This window comes from Pristis pectinata, chromosome 14 (genome assembly GCF_009764475.1).
Source record: "Pristis pectinata isolate sPriPec2 chromosome 14, sPriPec2.1.pri, whole genome shotgun sequence".
Lineage (NCBI taxonomy): Eukaryota > Metazoa > Chordata > Chondrichthyes > Rhinopristiformes > Pristidae > Pristis > Pristis pectinata.
In genome coordinates this window covers 15,545,815-15,568,876 of record NC_067418.1, presented here as the reverse complement: position 1 = coordinate 15,568,876, position 23,062 = coordinate 15,545,815, and the positions used below count along the sequence as shown (strand labels likewise).

Genomic DNA, 23,062 nt, shown 5'->3' with positions numbered 1-23,062 from the left:
CAAGGTCAATAAGGTCATCATCATTTTCTATCACCACATTAATGTAGTAACAGTCTCACACTGTTACTTACACTCATCTAATAACAATCACCATCATAAAAACAGAAAATGGTATTGGTATTGGTTTATTATTGTCACTTGTACTGAGGTACAGTGAAAAATTTGTCTTGCATACCAATTGTACAAGTCAATTCATTACACAGTGCAGTTACATTGAGTAGTACAGAGTCCATTGATGTAGTACAGGTAAAAACAAAAACAGTACAAAGTGTCACAGCTACAGAGAAAGTGCAGTGCAATAAGGTGCAAGGTCACAACAAGATAGATCGTGAGGTCATAGTCCATCTCATTGTATAAGGGAACCGTTCAATAGTCTTATCACAGTGGGGTAGAAGCTGTCCTTAAGTCTGGTGGCATGTGCCTCAGGCTCCTGTATCTTCTACCTGATGGAAGAGGAGAGAAAGGAGAATGACCCGGGTGGGTGGGGTCTTTGATTATGCTGGCTGCTTCACCAAGACAACGCGAGGTAAAGACAGAGTCCAAGGAGGGGAGGCTAGTGTCCATGATGCGCTGGGCTGCGTCCATAACTCTCCGCAGATTCTTGCGGTCCTGGGCAGAGCAGTTGCCATACCAAGCCGTGATACATCCAGATAGGATGCTTTCTATGGTGCATTGGTAAAAGTTGGTGAGAGACAAAGGGGACAAACCAAATTTCTTTAGCCTCCTGAGGAAGTAGAGGCGCTGGTGAGCTTTCTTGGCTGTGGCATCTACGTGATTTGACCAGGACAGGCTGTTGTTGATGTTCGCTCCCAGGAACTTGAAGCTCTCAACGCTCTCAACCTCAGCATCATCGATGTAGACAGGTGCATGTACACTGCCCCCTTTCCTGAAGCCAATGACCAGCTCTTTTTTGTTGACATTGAGGGAAAGGTTGTTGTCATGACACCATTCCACTAAGCTCTCTATCTCCTTCCTGTACTCTGACTCATCACTGTTTGAGATACGGCCTACAACGGTGGTATCATCTGCAAACTTGTAGATGGAGTTAGAGCAGAATCTGGCCATACAGTCATGAGTGTATAGGGAGCAGAGTAAAGGGCTGAGGACATAGCCTTGTGGGGCACCGGTGTTGAGAATAATTATGCCGGAGGTATTGCTGCCTATCCTGCTAGGAAATCTCAGCAGGTCAGGCAGTATCTGCGACCCTTCTTTGGAATGGGAAGAGTGAGAAAACAAGCTTGTATTAAGTTGAAGAGAGAGGAAATAGTGGAGAGAACAAAGAAAATGTGATAAGGTGGAAACTGAGGTGACACAATTGATTTTTTTTGCCATCTTAAAAAGAAGGAATACCAGTTAATCATACCTCATTTGTCTGGAGAAGTGTAAATAAAGGAAGATGAAGGAGGGAAGTCCAGGCACACTGCAGCCCTTGGGACCCAATATTGAATTCAACAATTTCAGATAACAAACCTTTCCTGTTTGTGTCAGAACTGTCCAGTTCTGATGTAGATATTCAACCTATCAGTTCTTTCTCTCTGTATAGATGCTACCTGATCTTCATTAGTTTTCATTTTAGTTTTCTAGCAACTACTGTGTTCTGCATCTTAAAGTTCTAGCATGCAGGTAAGAAACACCCTTGCCACCACTTCCTTACTCCCTTTTCTGCTCCTGCTGCACAACTGCTCATAAGCACCAAGTACAAATGATGGCCAAATTTTGGAAAACAAAGACCAGGCAGCAGTACAAGCAGCACAACTGTTCACTTGGCATATCAATGGTACACTTGATTATACTGTAAGTAGCTGTGGCTCCGTCATTAGAACAGCATTCTGCTCTTTTGCATTCTTCTTGTGATAGTCAGGCTCCATGTTGGAATAGCATGATGGCTGGAAGATCGTAGGCTTTGATGACTGGCAGATGAAGGTATCCTCTGAAATTTTCTAGTGTCTGGCACTGACTATTAAGATTTTCTGTGTAGGGAACATTTAAGGATCCCTTGTGGTTCCCGTAGAGTTTTCTTTTATTCTGAGGTGATGGGAGTGCAGGTGTTCATTTTTAGCACAGTCAAGAACTACACAATTTTGCAGTCCCCACATCTGTGTTGCATTCTGCTTTCTACCCAAGGAGATAAAAAAGAGAATCATGAGTGGACAACCTCTGTTACCTCCCTAATACAAGTGTGGGCAACATATTAGGATACATTGTTCGTGTGACCTGGACCAGTCAGTATTTTTTTTGGGATGAGGTTATTGCTGGAATGCCAGCATTCTGATGGTATGCCCAGAATGTTGTTGGAGAGGGATTCCAAATTTAGACCAGGATAGTGAAGTAATAGCAATACATTTCCAAATCAGAATGATGTGTGACATGGAGGAGAACCTGCAGATTTGTGTTCCTATGTGCCTACTGCCCTTCTTCTTGCTAGTTGAGGTGACAGCTTTTGGAAAGGTTATCACAAAAGCCCAGATTAGTAATTGTGGTGCATTTTATAGGTGGCACACATTGCAGGCAAGATCCACCAGTGGTAGAGGGGATGAAAATTGAGGGTGATGGATGAGGTACCAATCAAGTGGACTGTCTTACCCTGGATGGGGTTGAGTTTCTTGAATCCTATTGGAGCTGCACTATCCAGGCAAGTGGACAGTATCATTTCATGCTCATAACTTGGTGGAAGAATGGATTTCAGTCAATTAATTGCCTGACTTCTGACCCACTCTTAGTCACAGTTTTTATATGGCTAACTTAGTTGAGCTTCCGATCAATGGTGGCTCCCAGTACATTGATGGTGGAGGTGGGGGGGGGGTCACAGAAATAATAATGCCATTGAAACTCAAGGATAGATGGTTAAACTCTCTCGAAGGTGGTCATTGCCTGACTCTTTGGCATGAATGTTACCACTTATCAGCCCATGTCCAAATGTGGTCTGGGTCTTGCTGTGTGCAGGCGTAGGCTGCTTCATTATTAAACATTAATTCCATTTAGAACTCTCAGAAGATGAAGTAGTCCATGTGCATGTCTTCAGCATCACATCAATATTACCTGGTTCCATAGCCTGGTTCCAGTGCTCTCAGCCATATTGAATTGGCTGAAGAATGGCTTCTTATGATGGTGGAGATCTCAGGAGAAAGCTGAGATCTCTTAGCGCCTCTCTTTAGCACCTACACGTTGGGTATCATCTTTACTGAGTATGGGGATATTCTTGGAGTCTGCTCCTCCCGTTAGCTGTTTAATTGTGCATCGCCACTTACAAATTGACGTGACGTGACTGCAAAGCTTTCACTGGAACTGTTGGTTATGGGATCAAATAATTCTGCTTAATTGTATACTATTATTTCTGTTTAACAAATGTAGTCATGTATTCCAACTTAATTTGATTGACAGCTTATTTGTAGGCATGCTCCCAGCATACCATTCTGCATACAAAGGACCAGGACTGTTCTCCTTGCTTGACTGTGATGGTGCAGTGAGGAATATCCCAGGACAAGAATTTATAAATTGGCATGGTGTACTTCTCTCATACTAATTATGATCCATAGTACTCATGCATCACAAATGCATTCTTTCCAAATGCATTACTTCACACTTCTCAGAGTTAAATTCCATCTGCCACTTGTTTGTTTACTTTCCCAGTTGATCAATATCCTGTTGTAACCTTAGACAATTTTCTTCACTGTCCACCATACCACCAATTCTGGTGTCATCTGCAAAATTACTAAGCAAATCAAATTTAATATGATGGTAGTGCAATACAACAAGATGAAGGAATCTTCAGTATGACTATAGGACATGTATCAATCCTATATTGCACCTGGATTGATAATCAATCCTACCAACGATATCATAAACCTCTGCAGGAGGTATATTGGGGAGGATGAGGTTCAGCAGTTTTGTCTCTCATGTCGATTTGTTCACTAGCTGTTGCAGATCCCATTAAAATATGGTGCCAAAGTCAATGCTAGGTGGTCCATTGGGTTTTCCTTCTTTAGTTTTAACTTAGTAGTTATGATACAAATGGGCCATTTCTGTGGAAACCATGAGTCAACTGCACTAGTTCAGGTCTGGAGTCACATAGAGGCCAAATCAAGTTAGTCCAACAGATTTTCTCTCCTGAAGACATTAGTGATCAGATGGGATTATTTCAGAATTCCATAGTCTCATGGTTACCAGTACATGAACATGTCTTATTAAGAGGTATATAAGATTATGAGAAGCATGGACAAAGTGGACAGCCAGCATCTTTTCCCCAGGGCGGTAATGACCAATACTAGAGGTCACCCATTTAGAGTGCATGGAGGAAAGTTCAGGGAAGACGTCAGAGGTACTTTTTTTTATATATACAGAGAGTGGTAGGTGCCTGGAATGCACTGCCAGGTTGGGGGGGGGGGGGGGGAGGGTGGTGAGATGGTAGGGGCTGATACGATAGGGTCATTTATGAGACTCTTAGATAGGCACATGGATGAAAGAAAAATAGAGGGTTATGGGAGGTGAAGTAGAGAGGGGGATAGATATAATGTGGATAAGGTTCATATAGGTCGGCACAACATCGTGCACTGAAGGGCCCGTACTGTGCTGTACTGTTCTATGTCTTTTGGTTCTTAAATTCTCTATTATTTTTAACAATTTAAATTCCATAGCTGCCGTGTTATAATTTAAATTTGCGTCTCTGGATTGTTAGTGTGGGCCTCAAGGCTAGTCTAGTAACTTAATCACTTGGTAACTGCCTCACCCTCATCTTTACTGTCACCTTTGCACCCACAGGATAGTGATCCATGCACAGCTCAGAAGCTGTATCTCTGCAACCAGGCCTTTTGTGAAGCAGTTTCTCTCAGGGTACTGTTGCTCTGTCAAGTTCACTTACAGCTTCCACCCCACGAATATTCTCCCTTGTTGTACCCCAATCATCAAAGCCCTTCTTACCATTTTCCTCCCCTCCACTACTGGTATACTGTCCTCTTCTGCAGACCCTCTCCTCTTCTTATATCATGTTGAAAACTCAGAAGAATGGCAACCAATGCACCCATTTGAACTTCTAAACTCACCCCATTTATAGCACTTTATCTGGAGTTGACAGAATGTAATCTCCTCACTCAAATGAATAAATGCAAATCCAACAAATCTAAACCCCTTTAAATAATATAGGTAAGATGGTGGTTTTCCTGCACATTTATCATTGTGATTAACAATCTAAATTCCATAGCTGCCGTGTTGTAATTTAAACTTGCGTCTCTGGACGCAAGACGTAACGTGACGTAAGCAGTTAGCGCGTGGGCAGTTTAAAAAGCAAGAGAAAAACAACTTCGGCGGTTTCGTTTTTGGATCGTTTCAGCGGACTTTGGACTTCAGAGCAGCTAAGTTTTTTCTCCTCTCTAATCAGGAATAGCGGGGCAAGACTGCGCAGGCGCGTGACGTAAGCGGTTAGCGTGCGGGCAGTTTAAAAAGAAAACCGCCATAACCAGCAGGCAGCATCGGAGTGGGCAGCAGTGTGAGAGGGAGTAGAGTGATTGGGCTTTGGCGGTAATGGGGTGAGGCAGGGTAGGGGAGTTGAGGGAGTAGAATGAGTGCGGTTTTCTGTGCTCAGTGTCCGATGTGGGAGTTCCCGGAGTCTCCCAGCCTCCAGGACGACCACATCTGCACCCAGTGTGTCAAGCTGCAGCTCTTCGGGGACCGCGTTAGGGAACTGGAGATGCAGCTCAATGACCTTCGTATGGTCAGAGAGAATGAGGAGGTGATAGAAAGCAGTTGAAGGCAGGTGATCACACCAGGGTGACGGGAGTCAGGTAAGTGGGTCACAGTCAGGAGGGGGAAGCGGAATAGTCAGGTACCAGAGAGTATCCCTGTGGCTGTACCCCTTGACAATAAGTACTCCTGCTTGAGTACTGTTGGGGGAGACAGCCTACCTGGGGGAAGCAACAGTGGCAATGCCTCTGGCACAGAGTCCAGCCCTGTGGCTCAGAAGGGTAGGGAAGGAGAGAGGAGGGCAGTAGTGATAGGGGACTCTTTAGTTAGGGGGGCAGACAGGTGATTCTGTGGATGCAGGAAGGGAACTCGGATGGTAGTTTGCCTCCCAGGTGCCAGGGTCCAAGATGTTTCAGATCACATCCAAGATATCCTGCAGAGGGAGGGAGGACAGCCAGAGGCCGTGGTACATATTGGTACCAATGACATAGGTAGGAAAAGGGATGAGGTCCTGAAAAAAAGACTATAGGGAGTTAGGAAGGAAGTTAGGAAGGAAGTTGAGAAGCAGGACCGCAAAGGTAGTAATTTCGGGATTACTGCCTGTGCCACGCGACAGTGAGTATACGAATAGAATGTTAAATGCATGGTTGAGGGATTGGAGTGAGGGGCAGGGATTCAGATTTCTGGTTCATTGGGGCCCCTTTTGGGGCAGGTATGACCTGTACAAAGACGACGGGTTGCACTTGAATCCCAGGGGGGCCAATATCCTGGCGGGGAGATTTGCTAAGGCTACTGCAGGTAGTTTAAACTAGAATTGTTGGGGGGTTGGATCCGAACTGGAGAGACTGGGGAAGAGGTGTTTGGCTCTCAAATAGAGAAATCTTGTAGTCGGCACGAGAGAGAGGATAGGCAGGTGATAGAGAAGGGACGTGCTCAGACCGACGATTTGAGATGTGTCTATTTTAACACAAGGAGTATTGTGAACAAGGCGGATGAGCTTAGAGCTTGGATAAATACTTGGAGCTACGATGTGGCGGCCATTACAGAGACTTGGATGGCTCAGGGACAGGAATGGTTACTTCAAGTGCTGGGTTTTAGATGTTTCAGAAAGGACAGGGAGGGAGGCAAAAGAGGTGGGGGAGTGGCACTGTTGATCAGAGATAGTGTCACGGCTGTACAAAAGGTAGTCGTCATGGAGGGACTGTCCACAGAGTCTCTGTGGGTGGAGGTTAGGAAGAGGAAGGGGTCAATAACTTTACTGGGTGTTTTTTTTTACAGGCCACCCAATAGTAACAGGGATATCGAGGAGCAGATAGGGAAGCAGATCCTAGAAAGATGTGATAATAACACAGTTGTTGTGATGGGAGATTTTAATTTCCCAAATATTGATTGGCATCTCCATACAGCGAGGGGTTTAGATGGGGTGGAGTTTGTTAAGTGTGTTCAGGAAGGATTCTTGATACAATATGTAGATAAGCCTACAAGAGGAGAGGCTGTGCTTGATTTGGTATTGGGAAATGAACCTGGTCAGGTGTCAGATCTCTCTGTGGGAGAGCATTCTGGAGATAGTGATCATAATTCTATCTCCTTTACGATAGCATTGGAGAGAGATAGGAACAGACGGACTAGAAAGGCGTTTAGCTGGAGTAAAGGGAATTATGAGTCTCTCAGGCAGGAAATTGGAAGCTTAAATTGGGAACAAATGTTCACAGGGAAAAGTACAGAAGAAATGCGGCAAATGTTCAGGGGATATTTGTGGGGAGTTCTGCATAGGCATGTTCCAATGAGACAGGGAAGTTATGACCTGAAATGTTGACAGCCTGCTTTTCTCCACAGATGCTGCCTGGCCTGCTGGGTTCCTCCAGTATCATAGTGTGATTCTATAAGGAGCTCAGCAGAGTAAAGTTGGAAAAAGGTTGGCAAGAAGAAGTCAATAAGTTGGTTATTTCTGAGGTAGTGCACACATGTGCAAGTATTTCACAACTTGAAACATATTTGCATCATCTGTCATAGCTGAAAAAATATTCAACTTATGGAAAGTATTTATCCTGCATCAAGAAGGAGCAGCAGCAGCAGGCGAATCAGAGTACAAGTAATAAGTATGTAACGGCAATAATCGCAGACCAACCAACCAGAGAACCTTGTCAACTGTAGAACCTAGACATTTTGATGTCAAAGGAGAAACATGCAAAAGAACACTGCCAAGGAGGACAGTTGTCTACAATCATTAAAACTTTTGTAAAAAGAACATCTACTTAGGGAACAGACTCGATGAAACCTTTTCTTTTCCAATCCAATATTTTATGCTGTTTATGTTTTGAATCAGTACTGCGCTTTTGGAAGTGCTCATTATCAAATGAGATATTAAAGAAAATCACTGTCTGCTCCTTCAGATGTAGATTAAAAAATTGTATGGCATTTTCTAGGAACAGTAGAGTTATCGCTGGTGCTTTTGCCAATATACCTTCTGGCCAATACTTGTGCTTCAGTCAACATCACTAGAAACAAATTATCTGATCATTTTCACATTGCTCTTGGTGGAAGCTTTCTGTGCACACATTGGCTGCCAAGTTTCCACATTACATCTGTGACTACACATCCAAAGTACTCCATTGGCTACAAAACCACTTTTGGACATGCTGAGGTTGTGAAAGATGCAAAGGAAATGCAAGTTTTTTCTTTATACCTCACGAAAGCAGATACTGTTCCTAGAAAGCTCTGCTCAATGGCGTTCATGACCACGAAAAAGCTTAAACTAGTTCACATTTTTAATCGTTTTAATCGAACACAAATCATTACTATTGTAATCTTACCTAGTAAATTTGTCAACCATAGAGCCAAGTCCTCTTTCATTGGTAATAAACTAGCTTCATGTCTGCTTGCCAACCATTGACTATATTGATGCACATCAGAAAGGCTTGGCCCAGGCTCTTTGGGACTAAATGTACTGTACATCTTCCTTTAATCCACCTGTAATTTATAAACAGAAAAAAAAGGTTGTAATGATAATGCAACATACACAAATTGTATCTTCGTTAAGTAGTTTATCAGCAGTTGAAATGAATGGGAACACAAAGAAAGCAAATAAAAACTCAGCTGTTTCAGCTTTTTCTTCTGTGCACATTAAAATAACATGAATTACACTTGGTAAAAGGAACATACAGTCTACTTCCAATACTAACAGAGAATTGAAAAAGGCTTACATCTTTTTTTCAAAATAAAACACAAAGCATTTTATATTCAATGAAGGTGGATGTTTAATTTTTACCTTGTTCCCAAACAACAAGCACTGTGCTACAAATGGGACTGCAGTGTACTTGATGAAGGAAATTCTAATTGTACACTTTTTCTGCTTCATATGAGCCCTTTTTATACATGAATGTGAGCTAACATCTCAAGTTCCAAGTATCTCACTCAACATTAGTGATCTGGTTTAGTATAGTTTATAATACACCAAAGAGCCTGCAACAGTCTGTTTCCCTTTTCAGCATAACTATAAGGCATAATAAACTCCCTCTACCAGAACAGTAAGCGTTTTTATCTAAGACTGTACAGAGGTGCATTCATTGCATCGACTTAGCATAGAGCAGTGTTACAATTTTTTAATCTGTAATTTAAACTATTATACCGATAGTTATAAAAGGGCTGCACATGAAAAGAACAAGAGATTAAAGAAGCATCTATAACTTCATCAGCAGTAATTAGTTTATCCTAGAAAATAAAAAAATTGTCTACGTAAAGAAAATGCGCCTAGATAAAGCTTAAGCAGTGCAACGGAATTGATTGATATACACATTGCATCACTGGCCTTGAAAATGCAGCTTTATTATACTATTTTTGGTATTAGAACACTAATCCATAAACGATAGAAAACTCGCTGGCGAAATCAATCTAAAACTATTAAGAGACCATGGTTTTCCAGACTCCTTCATTAAATCAAATCGTGTTAACCAACTAAAGTTAAGATCTCAAGCAGTAGCTATAACAATTGAGATTGTTTATGTTTAAAATGATTGCATTCAAATGGCACTAAAGGTTAAAAGTATTCATATAACGGTACCTCTGGTACCTCGTACTTTTTCTATTAGTAACATGCAAAGCGTTGAAATATGCTCTTAATTGTTTTAAATCGTATGTTCAGATTGCGATCAATCTTATGTGTCGGTACTCCTTGTTTTATGCTAGAATTTCAAGCTTTCATTACTTTTACAGTGTCGTGGAAGCTCATAGTTGCAGAGTAATCACTGCATTGCTCCTCACCCACTTCAAGCGGATCCGTTCTGTCGATTTCACTCAGTTTCTGCTGCAATGCAACACTCTGCAGATCGCCCTCGCTGGTACGCACATATGGATCAAACAGCACTTCCCGCAAAGGTCTCCTGGCATGGCCGATTCTTCAGCTCATTAAGTGTGCATCTTAGTTTGAAGAATTCAAGTAGTGCCGACCACAGAGTAACACCACATTTCCTACACATTCACATCATCCTGTCAAATGAGAACGGAAGTCAATGCCTGCAAACCTTTCCACTACCAAAACACTCACTGTCATGATCTATCCCCGAAACGCGTATACATTTCAGCATCCTGGCAAAACCAGATTTTAAGAAACTTAATTCTGTAAATCGAATCTTCTTGTTGAAGATAGACAAATTTGAGATTAATTTATCACGTGAGCAACGTGATACTTCAGTCTAAGAAAAAGTATTAATTTGGCCGTGCACAAAAAAAATGTTAGTACAGAATTTATTGCTTTCTGTACATTGGTCTTCCGTTTGGAGTTAATACATTTTTATCTGTACCACTTTTGATTTTTTTGGTTGTTGCTACAGGCACAAACTTGGCAAAATTTGATACACTTTGCAATGATGGATCAAATAACAGGCAATACGTTTGTCACCCGTGCGTATGCTGTATTAATGGAAGCATCGCTTGCCTGTCAGGCTCAATTGTCCCTTTGGGCATTAAAGAGTTTTTTTTTTGGCATTATTTTAAGAACTAGGCACCTCTCCCTCACCATTAAAACAAATGAGCTTTCCCCAAAGAATTTGTGGGATCTTGCTGTAGACAAAAGGGGTACTGCATTTGACAAGAATATTCACAATGCTTCAGGCAGTTAACTAGATATAGAATGTCTTGATGTGACGCAATGCAAGTATTTCCCTAATCCTAATTTTTTTTTACTGAATGCTGAATGTACAATACTGTTATTTTAAGATTTATGAAGTGACTGTCTCATTAACCATCCAACACTTCCTGAGCTTCTTCCCATGAAATGCGATATCACATTGCAATGATACAGTTAATTATTTGATTAGCACTCCAAACTGCCTAGAGATTTTTTGAGATAGGTTGGATGCCCCTACAAGGGGCAGCAATGCAATGTCTCTCTTCTAGAGCTGGGATTATTGACAATACTTCCATCTGGCTTAGTGGACACAATTTTCCTTGTATCCGTGGACCCTCAAATAGTTATGGGTCCTGAAATGACTTAAAGTTGCACAAAAAATAAGCAGACTTAATTCAGATTATACATTGTTCTTTGGGGAAAATCATGAATATTCCTCATTCCATAATAACCTGTATTTATATTTTGCCTTTAATGCAGGCAAAAAACCACAGAATTCCCAAATAAACTGTACACTGACCAACCCAAGGAGAGCATATTTTCCTCCATATAAGTGGCATAGATGTTGAATAACAACCCTAATTTTACATTTAAGTAGTTGAGCCAGAGAATTGCATCTTGACACGCACAGTGTATCATTAGAATTCCTCCATCATATTTATGGATCAGGTAAAGAGTTACAGTATATGTACTATGGTATTCTCTGACTGACACAACAGAGTTCATTTTTACATTGTTTCCACATCTCCCACGGATTGTGCAGACATGGTTCAAGGTTGCCCATTAATGTTGTGCAAGATCAAAGCATAGGATCTTTTACATTGGATCCATCAGGAGATATTTAGCATTTCTTGTGAACATTCATTTTCCCAAGCTCCAAAACCGGTTGCATTGTTGAAGCTTAAGTGTGCAAATTCAGAAAGGCTTGCATGATTTTAAATTGCACACGTGACAATGTTTAGGACCTGGTGGATGGGGAGACGTTCGCGTTACTGGATTTCCCATTGGGTTGCTGTTTTTAAGTGAAATGGTGGAGGCATGACATGTGGTAACCAGAGTATTGAGGCTAAGCTGAGGGTTCCAGTAATGCACTGCATTGCGATTTCCAGATATACAGTATATCAACAACTCAAGTGTGACCACGTCTGGTCTTTGCAGGTGTACAGTACTCAGTTACAGAATGAGTAAGGGCCAGCTTTTATGTCTATTTTGCAGTTTCTGGACATTTATTCTAGGCTTCAGCTTGGAGGCAAATTTCTTCAAGGAGGTTATAGAACACTAATGTTTACCTCCGTCCCATATAGATTAGGATATGGTTGTTTTGCTGAAGAAAGTAAGCTTAGCTTTTATTTTACCAAGATGAAATCCAGAAAAATTGTTTGTGGGGACCTTCGATGTACTGTAGTTTCCATTTTCAGAAATATCTCTCCATATTACTTAGGTCCCCATTCAAGTTGAAATCATCATCATTGAAGATGGCTGGTTGTATAGCCAGGGCTAGGCCATCCACACATACAAATTTGCATTACTTTGTTGGAAGCATATCAGTTTCACATAAATTAAATAGTGTTGTGCAAGTATTGATCCTTGGGGACATAATACATTGATTAAAGAGGTAGGTTTTAAGTAGCATCTCAGAAGAGGAAGGAGGTAGAAAGGATGAGATGTTTAGGGAGGGAATTTCAAAGCAAAGCCTTGGCAGCTGAAGGAAAGGCTGCTAAACAAGGATCAATAACTTCAGAAGTGAGCAAAACAGTTTTGAAAGACCACAAATATTACTGCAAGTCAAAGACATGATGAGATTTAAGAGAAGGGGAGAGTCTACCATTTGGAGTAAGCTGAGAATGCGAGTTTTAAAATTAAAATACTGCTCATCCAAGAGCCAATATAGATTGTTAGGAACAGAAGTGATGAGTGAATGGGAGACACGAGAGACTGCAGATGCTGGAAATCTAGAGCAACACACACAAAATGCTGGAGGAACTCAGCAAGTCAGGCAGCATCTATGGAGGGAAATGAACAGTCAATGTTTTAGGCTGAGACCCTTCATCAGGACTGGAAAGGAAGAGGGCAGAAGCCAGAATATAAGGGGAGGGGGAGGGGGAGGAGCACGAGCTGGCAGGTGATAGGTGAGTCCAGGTGAGTCCAGGTGAGAGGGGGGAGGTAGATAGGTGGGGGAAGGGGAAGTAAGAGGGAATGATGTGAGAAGCTGGGAGGTGATATGTGGAAGAGGCAAACGGCTGAAAAAGAAGGAATTTTATGGGACAGGACAGTAGACCTCTCCTATAACACAGCAGACCATGGAAAGGGAAGGAGATGAGCAAGTCATGATGGTAGGAGAGGGGAGAGAGGTGTGAAGGGGCCTCAGGAATGAGGGAAACAAAATGGGGGGGGGGGGGGGGGGGAGGAAGTGCAAAGGAAAACAGAGGGGAGTGGTTACCAGAAATTGATGCCATCAGATTGGAGATTACCAAGACAGAATATGAGGTATTGCTCCTCCAACCTGCATCTGGCTTCAGTGTGGCAGTAGAGGAGGCCATGGACAGACATGTCAGTGTGGAATATGGGACGTGGAATTAAAATGGCTGGCCACCGGGAGTGAACGGGCTGTTTAGCTTAAGTAAGCAGGGTGTTAGATAACCTAACAATTAATAAGGGTGGAATGGAGGAATGCTTTGGAATAAATCAGATTTAGAAGTGATAAAGGTTTTCAAGAACCAGTGATATGAGGTGCAGACAGTTAGATGATGTTATGGAAGTAGGTGATCATAGCAACTTATCAGCAATAAATGTGACATCATGGTTGCAAACAGTCTGTTAAGTACAGGGTGAAAAAAAGGAGGGGTTTTGCTAAAATAGGGAGAAACTGTATTTTTCTGGCAAATGGGTCAATAACCAGAGGTCATAGATCTGAAAAAAAATTAGCAAGAAGTGGAAGGATAATGAGATATTTCCGCACCCCCACACCACCACCGCATGCACAGGCATTCACGCACAGTAGTTAAGATCTGGAATACACAACTTGAAAGGGTGGTGGAATCAGATTCGTTGGGTACTTTCATAAGGCAGGTGTATTTGGTGGATTGACCTGCAGGCTAATGAGAAAAGGCTAGGCATGGAATTAAATTGGATGGCTATTTTAAAAACTGGAATTGACACATCAAGTCAAATAGCTACCTGTAATACAAGTAGGATTCTGTGGTTAAATATTTGCAGGGTATTATAAAATGATGTTAACACGGGTTCTTCTGATGATGATAAAGGATGAATTGGAATTAAATACTTTACTGAAGCAGCAATGATGGAGCTGACAAGGTGGGAGTTTCAAAAACAAGAAAAAAACATTTTGGTGATTTGGTTAGTGTAGTTGGCTAGTTTAGTAGATTTAATAAGCTACTTAATTTTTGGGCCCTAGGCCAAATTGAACAAAAGCTGCTCAGATGGAAGTTGCCTCTCTCTTTATATGATGTAAAGGACTCAAGTGTTAATTTGAACATTTTCTGCTTAGTTTCTTCTGGGAACAGGTCCATGTCAAAATTGATCAAACATGTCACAGTCCAACACTAATTTGGCAAATACACATACAAGAAAGGAGGTTTGGGTGTTCGCAAGATATATACAGGCACACACAGTCAGGATCTTTACACTACATCTAACCTCAGCCTGAACTTTAACTGACCTGGAACACTCATTGTTGGCACTAGATAGAAAAAGTGTTCCATTACACCAACATAGACACATCTTACCAAGATCAGCTCAACACTCAAAATGAAAGCCAAATGGACTGCATTGTGGGGTGGAAACAAGATATCCGAATGGATATGTTTGAGATGTTGGGTTAAAAATGAAAAAAATGTATCTAAACTAGGTTGGGAAATTACTTTTGATTCGAGAAAAAAATGGAGGAATTTACTAAAGATCAATAAGTCATAGAAAAGAGAAAGGTGTAATAAAAGGTACTTAGAATGAATTAGAGAAGAAATCTTTAAAATTAGAAAAGCCCGAGATAAATATGAAGGGAAAGTCAATAATTATAATTGGGCAAATGGGCAAAAGGTAGTGAAATAAAAACTTTAAAAAGTTGCATACTTCAGTATTTTTAGTGAAGGTCAATACAGTATCGTCAAATTAAAATCTTTGGACATAAAGTTAATGAATAATGCAAAAATGCTTCTTTCTATGCAATAAAATATGCACTTACTTGTATTATCACATACCTGGTTAAAATCTCAGGATAAATTTTATGAAAAACTTAGAAGGATTGGAATGAAATAAGGGCAAGGATAACATTACAAGTAAAGATTAACATTACTAGCCTAGGAAATTTTGGCAGTTTAAAATGGTGAGTGTAGGCCAGAAAGGAGGCTGTTGGGAGTTGATTCAGGTGGAAACATGTGGAAGTGGGGAATGAAACTAATATTTTTAAAAATTGCTGCAGACCATGGAGACCAAAAAGCAATATTGATATATGGACACTTGAGTAAATTAAGGTTTTTCTTATGATGTAATGGGATCCAAAACCACTGAAAGTTGGTTCAAATCCATAAAATATTTAAAGACTGCTTTTTAACTCTGCTTGTTAAAGAAAATATAAGTAAGAAGATTTTATTATAGGGATAATTTTCTGACAGTACAAGCCTAGGAGAGAATCTCAGAAACAGACGTATTTACAGTGCACAGTTTTCCAACCATTTTTATCCACAATTTAACTTGCCATGTTTCTTTATTTCTTGTGGTATAAGAGAGGTTAAAACAGCTTATAAAAGGGATGTTCTGCTGAATTTTGACACCGCAGTTTGCAACAGTTAAATGGTTTGTCTGAACGGAAAACAAAGCATTTCAGAGTACAGTCATTCCATTTTAATAGTTCAAAAGAAACTGCCAAACACATTTAAGATGAGGCATTATTTAATTTCTCAGCACTCTATCTTGTTTGAGAAATTTGACATTCTGCCCTTTACCAATTAGTGACCTTGTCTGACGCCTTTACAGTAAATTATTTGGTATGAAAGAGGCAATTCAGCCCCTCCACTGATTCCTCTCTCTATTCATTTGATTATGGTTAATTCTCAATTCCACTCAAATGCCTTTACTCCATACCTAACAGAAGAAGTTAACCATGATCCAATTTATTTTTAGTATTATCACCCTTTGCTCTCAATTCCCAAAGCAGAGAAGAAACCGTCTCTACGTCTACTGTAATTAATTTCTATATCAATCAAATACAGGCATTGGAGGCCTCCATGCAGCACCCCCCCCCCCCCCCCACCTTAATCTCCTAAACTCAAAGGAATACAAACCATTTCTATCCACCTTGTCCTCAATTCAACCCTTTAACTCTGGAATCATTCTAGTAAATTTGCTCCATACCCCCTCCAAAACAAATATACTCTTTGAGGTTCGGTGCCCAAAATTAAGCACAATACTCCAGATAGGATATAACTAAAGCCTTGTATAATTAATGCCTGATTACCTCACATCTTAATTATAAGACCTGCCTGATTACCTCACGTCTTAATTATAAGACCTTAAGATAAAGGAATTGTTTCCAAATGCATTTTCCTATGTGACTTGCAGTCAGTTGTGGATTGCAAACTCACGTGAAATAAAACTCATTAATAGTTATAAAAATGATTTGCAATGTAGATTCTCTCCCAACACTCTGTTCTCAAAACATTAAAGCAGTTTTCATTGTCCTTTCTTTGAGTTATACAATGCAAATAGATTGAATTCTCTGATATATGGGAAAACAGGATACTGACATGCTATAGAAATGTTGCTAAAATTACATTTGAGATTATCATTAGACATGGAAGAAAATTAAATTAGGAAAATATAAACACTTATCTTTCTCTGATTCTTTAAACATTTATAAAACCAAAATGATGCTCTTCAAATACTCAGAATCTTTGTTCACATTCCTTTAAACTAAACTTTTTGATGAGGTTTTCACATGACTACATTTCTCTGATTTCACAGATTATTGGCAGGTCAAGTGTTGGCTGAAAACATAGTTGAATCAATAGAGGCGAAGTTATGATAAAAACTGCGGTGATTGTACCTAATCCAAGAACTCTTCCTAATTTCCCTCACTGACCAGGTTTCCGTGAAGTAGTTTTAGTTCTTGTCTAAACAAATAGCCAAACAAGTTTTTGATTAATTTAAACTTTTGTAAAGAGTATAAAGAACAACATTTTTCAAGATAGGTATGTTTTTGAACATTTTAGAATTTAGTATTTTCCAATGAATGTGGTCCTAAGAAACCACTGGAAGTATCTCTCAAGCTATTGCATTTTGGCATATATTACACAATCCTCAGGAATCTAGCCAGCCACTCTAAATTTGATGAGAGACCATTTACAAATAAAGACATAAGCATTGACAGCCAACATCTTTTACACTTCAGCATTAAACTGTGGCAGCTTATATGTATTCACTCATCCTGGTTCACAAGGCAAAGATGAAGAGAAAAATAATCTTTCGAAGCTTAAAACAAAGTGCACTCAGGAGCTGATTTCTTGAATTCATGTTGCCAGAAGCTAAAGCTTCCCTTAGTTTCATTAAAAGAATATGAAAAAGCTGAATGATTTTATTGCTTCAGTGATTCCATCCTTTTAGGTCTAAGGTGACCTTTTATTAGTGGCAAGTATCCTATTGAGCCATTGCCTTGGTAATGGGTATCAGGCATGTGTGATCTCTATTATCCAGTATAGTAGTTTGATGTACATAGTTATGCTTCACATGTTACCGACATGGTATGGAACTCCTTAGTTGTTTGACAGTGTAGCACCAATTCTATGGCAAGTTCATTAGAGTCCAAAGAATGTTTTAATCAGCTCTTTCTCCTATAATTTAGTATCAACATCTGAATAGCATTTCAGTCACTCATTGCCAATTTGGAACATGACTCAGTTGTCATCCCTAGAGTTAGACATGGAATCTTTTCTTTCAACTTGTTATTTGTAGGAATTACAGTACTTTTACCAGTTATTTGCATTGTTAAGGTTGTGCACTCCTTCCTAATGCTACACTTCATTTTCATCTACATCTGTTTGCAAGGGAGGTAGAATTTTACAACACCTACACAACATTGTTGGATATTCCACTACATACCAGTACACAGCTAGAAGAAAAGGAGCATTAGAGGGTACTCAAAAAGAAAAACAGTAAAACTTTATCTGCTATGCAACTTTTCGGAAATTCTGATCTCTGACTCTACTCTGAGATCCTGGTTCCCACACTCCCTTTAATCTCAACAGGGCCCTAGTTCCCTCGCTCCCTTTAACATACTGGTGCTTCCAGTTCCCACTCTCCCTTTCCACTCATTCGTAGACTCAGAGCAATACAGTATGGATACAGGCCCTTCAGCCCAATGAGTCTATGGCGACCATGGTGCCCACCCACCTAGTCCCAATTTCTTGCGTTCGGCCCTATCCCAATTTCTTGCGTTCGGCCCTATCCCTCTGAACCCCACCCCTGCATATACCTATCCAAGTGCTTCTTAAATGATACTATCTACTAGGTCCCAATTCCCACACTCCCTTTTTACTCACTGGGGCCCTAGTTTCTGCGTTTCCATTTCACTTAGCGGGACCCTAGTTCCTGCTCTCCCTTTCAACTTACAGAGGCACTGGTTCTCTCGCTCACTTTCAACTTACCTAGTTCACCGAAAATTATATTATCATACTGTGTAATATCTGAAAAAAGTGAATTAAAAGATTGTTGATGTATTAAAGAAATAAAATCCAATAGTCTGGAAAATCAGCCAGCATGGTAACACCAAAGTCCCAAGATTACTGGATTATTGGAGTTTTACTGTAACTATTAACCACCATTAATTTATTTTTCTTATATTTATATTAATATATTAATTTATATTAAATTATTATTAATTTATCTTAAAAGATCTTTAAACCAAGACAAAATTTTATCAGAGGGAATGAAAGAATTGTGCTGTAACTAATCTATTTCTGATGATAAGCTACTTCTAAAGGTAAAGGCAGCTTTGCCAAAGGATGCCATGTTGCTTCTAATTTTGCAGAAAAATGTCTGCCTGGACCAAGGAGTTAATGATATTGCACCCCCCACCCCCCCATACATGGCTGCTTGTAAACCGATGCAATGCACTGTAATGCTGGCTTATGGACCATAGAAATCATAGAGTCATGCAGCATGTTAATTGGCCCTTCACCCACTATATCCATGCCAACCATCAGGGACCCACTGACGCTAATTCTACATTAATCACATTTTCTTCTCATATTCCCATCAACTCACCCCAATTCTCCTACCACCCAGCTAAATCAGGGGCAATGTATAGTAGCTAATAAACATACCATACAGCAAGTTTTTAGTATGTGCAAAGAAACCGGAGCACTCAGGAGAAACCTACGTAGTCACAAGGACATGCAAACTCCACATAGGGAGCACCCAGTCAGAACTGAACCCGGGTCTTGTGAACTGTGAAGCCACAGCACTAACAGTTGTGCCACTGTACCTTACCATTTCATAAACTAAGGGATTAGACCTGAACAGAAACCAATGACACAGACATAGCTATCAAAGTCCTGGAATAAGTGACCCTCTTCACGGTCACCACGGTTTTACCCCATCATACACATGCCCCTCCTCCAACCTCCCTACAGCTTTACAAGCTTCTTTTGTCTCCTTTTCAGTTCTATCGAAGGGTCTCTGACCTTAAACATTGACTCTGTTTCTCTTCCCACAGATGCATTCTGACCTGCTGAGTATTTCCAGCATTTTCTGTTTTTGTTTAAGATCCTAGAATACATTCTCTACATGCTGAGATAATGCCCCATACCTCAAGACATCAAGGTACCTTTACACTAAAACCCACTTACTACTTCCCGGGTTACTGCATTTGCTACTCCTTGTACAGCAATGCCCCGGGACCTTTATAAAGAAAAACCCAAATTTTATTTGAAAAACAGCAAATCTTACCTCCCGATTGCCGTAGAATTTCTCCACAACTACCTTATTCTTCTCCATCAGAAATGAAAATATCATAACACATCAGAGGGTGGATTAACTAAATTTAATTTACCCAAGACTGTTCTGCAGCTTAGTTTGTAGTTCCCATTAATAAATATTACTAATAATGTCTTCTCCTTCACAGCTCTGTGCACTTGCATGTTTACCCAATAGGAGGCAGTGGCTCAGTAGATTCAGTGGCTGACTCTAGGAATGAATTGAGCATTTGAAAAAGGACGTAGTTGACCATTTAAGTGCAAATGTCTACTGTATCACTGCAGTGGTTGTCTGACCCGGTGTCATTGTTGCTCAGTTAGTTATTTGAATGAAATGGAAAAATCGTAGAGATGTGGCTTCACCTCAAGATTACTCTTTCATTAACAGAAGCTCTGACCATTCACCTATTTCTTAGCATTCTATCAACATTGAAGAAGATCAATGTGGATGCTGACAGGCCAAAATGATCGACTCAATATGATTACTCAAAAGGCTGGATCTCGGTAAAACAGACAAATGGAATTCAAAACGTCTAGAGCCCCATTCAGAGTAGTTGTAAAGGAAAGTAAGGTTAGAGCAAGAGATGTAGTGCCATCTAATGGTAATACAATTACAACTATCAAACATTTCATGGTCAGAGGTCAGAATGTGTTACTAAGGAGGACGACACATTGCAGGCTTGAAATTAGCTCAGACATCTTACAATATATTTGTCAAGAATTCACAAAATCTGACTTTATATTCATTTAAGATCTTGCCCATCTCTTGTGGCTCCACACGTAGACAATCACATTGATCCTTAAGGGGAACTATTCTCTCCCTAGTTCCCCTTTTGCTCTTAATAACTTATAGCATCTCTTAGGATTCTTCTTTACCTTACCTGCCAAAGCTATCTCATGTCCTCTTTTTGCCCTCCTGTTTTCCCTCTTAAGAGTACTCCTATATCCCTTATATTCCCCAAGGGATGGACAGTTGAGTGTGTGTGTGGGAAGAGAACACTGGGGGTGTGGGTGTTGAATGATGTCAGATTGAGACCAAGAAGAAGTCCAATAATCCTGTGCAGCCCATAGCAGAGCCAGTACTATACTTCTTCAACATAGGAAAAAAAACTAGCACAAGCAAATGCTTCAGAAAAGGATATCAGAGCCACTATCATGCAAGATGGCTAACTTATTGTGTCTACAAGCAGAGCTCTGATAGGCACTGAGACAAGCAAAGCTAAGCTAGAACTGAAAAGGATCTCTTGTCTGTGGCACATGGCCTTAACAGGATCACAATTCCGGACAAATGATTGTGATGAAGAATCTTCAGAAAGCCAACGAGACTACACTGACTTTGCAGTAACAGGTATATGATGTACAAATTGTCTACCATTAAGAAGTATGTACATTTCACACACAGATACAAAACCTGAGTACCTCTCTGCAGAAGACACAAATTGCAGACACACAGTTAGAGCAAGTGAATCTGCTGAAGGATCTGTCCAAGGCAAAACCATTGATGAAGAAGTTGCAGCAAACAAAGCATTTGGTAAAAAGCTGCACAAGTTGCATGCAGTTTTTTTTTATAAAGGAATAGCTAGAGAAGCAGCAGAAACACTTATGAAGTCTGACAAACTGATGAGGGATCTCCAATGTGAAATTACCTCTATTTCTGTTTCCAGATATACTGCTTGACCTGTTGAGTGCTTCCAGCATTTTCTGTTTTCACTTCTGAAGGATTATTTCTCCAAGATGAAAGAGTGATTGCACCAAAATTTTTATCAAGAGAAATGCTGGAGTGCATGCACTTACCACATCTGGAGAAGACTGGCTGCTTGAGGAGAGCTTGTCAATCATTATGCCTGCCAGGAATGAATGCAGAAAAGACAGACTTCACCTGAAAATATGATGTCATACAGTCATGGAAAGTTAGAGCATGGAAAGAGGCCCCAACCATCAGACACCCATTTGCACTAATCCTACCCAAACTCATTTTATTGTATCTGCATTCCCATCAATTTCCCTGCCCTCAAAATTCTACCATTCACTTGCACACTAGAGGCAATTTACAGCAGCCAATTAACCTACCAATTAACACATTTTAGGGATGCGGGAGGAAACCAAAGCACCCAGATTAAACCCACAGGGAGAATGTGAAAACTCCTTACAGGAAGCACCAGAGGTCAGGACTAAACCCAGGTCACTATTGTGTATAAATCTATGAAGACAAAGTGCCAAATAGACCTTCTGTTAAGGTACTAATAGATCTCTTTGTGATTGAGGCTAAATTTACCTGGTGACAGTTGATTACTTTTCCAATTTCCTAGAAATAGACTTCCTCAGTTTAACTATCATTCACAAGCAGAAGGATCATTTTGTTAAATTCAGTTTTCCAGATGAAGACGTAACTGACAGTGGATCACAATCTGCTGCTGATAAATTTGCAGTTACATGGACATCCTGTAATACCACATTGTCTCCTCTCTACCATAATCCAATAGAAAGGAAGATAATCTGTAAAAACAGCCCAGTCACTTCTGAGAAGGGCAAAAAGAGAACCTATAAATGCATACCTAAAGTCTCTTGGCATACAGGAACATGCCAACATAAGGATTCACTTCTAATCCCACCCAGATGCTAGTGAATTGTCAAACAAGAAAACGCTGCCAAAAATTGCAAAGGTTTCTGAAGCCTAAAGTTCCAAATAGAATAAGCAGACAAAAGAGAGGGAAAAATAAACTTACTACCACAACAAGACAGCTAAGTAGATATCATTTTTTAAATTGCGAGATGCCGTAAAAACCCAAACATGACACCAAGAGGACAGCTGGCAGAAAGCTACAGTCATCAGCTGCCGTGACCTAGTCCCCATGAAGTGAAGCCCAGAAAAGCTGCTACATGTAACAGGAGAAGGCATTATCTGAGGAAGACTGCAGAAGATGTCTGGGAGTCTGAAGCCTATGACAAGCTAATACAAGTACCACAGTCCCTGATGCAGAACAAGAAGCTAGAGCTCAACCAGCCCATAAGGAAGTGCAACCAGATCTGGGAGAACTGTTCACTAGTTGAAAAATCTTCTGGACTATGTGCTGGAGTAAATAAAAGCATAATAATTAACAAATTGAGAGGAGTAAAGAAACTGGCCCTCTACGCCCGCTGTAATATTCATCAAGATTATCTCTGATCTTCTATGTCAGCACTATTTTCTTGCACCTTGCCCCCTTTATACCTTCATTATATCCAGAAATCTCTCTGTCTCTATTTTGAAGAAACTCTGACTGGATAACTACAG

General features: G+C 40.4%; 1 protein-coding gene across 5 annotated transcripts in view; it reads right to left on the bottom strand.

The window, feature by feature from the left end:
* The window catches only part of LOC127577864 (growth arrest-specific protein 2), a 134,403-nt gene that overhangs the window by 99,094 nt on the left and 12,247 nt on the right, over nucleotides 1-23,062 (bottom strand). For 2 of the 5 annotated variants that reach the window (XM_052029492.1, XM_052029488.1), the window contains exons 2-4: nucleotides 21,583-21,632; nucleotides 9,937-10,161; nucleotides 8,490-8,646 (exon numbers count right to left, since the gene is read on the bottom strand). In XM_052029492.1, coding sequence (XP_051885452.1) covers nucleotides 8,490-8,631 — 142 coding nt within the window. In that variant the 5' untranslated portion in view covers nucleotides 8,632-8,646; nucleotides 9,937-10,161; nucleotides 21,583-21,632. The remainder of the gene's footprint in view (nucleotides 1-8,489; nucleotides 8,647-9,936; nucleotides 10,162-21,582; nucleotides 21,633-23,062) is intronic. The other 3 variants (XM_052029490.1, XM_052029489.1, XM_052029491.1) reach the window with 2 other exon arrangements.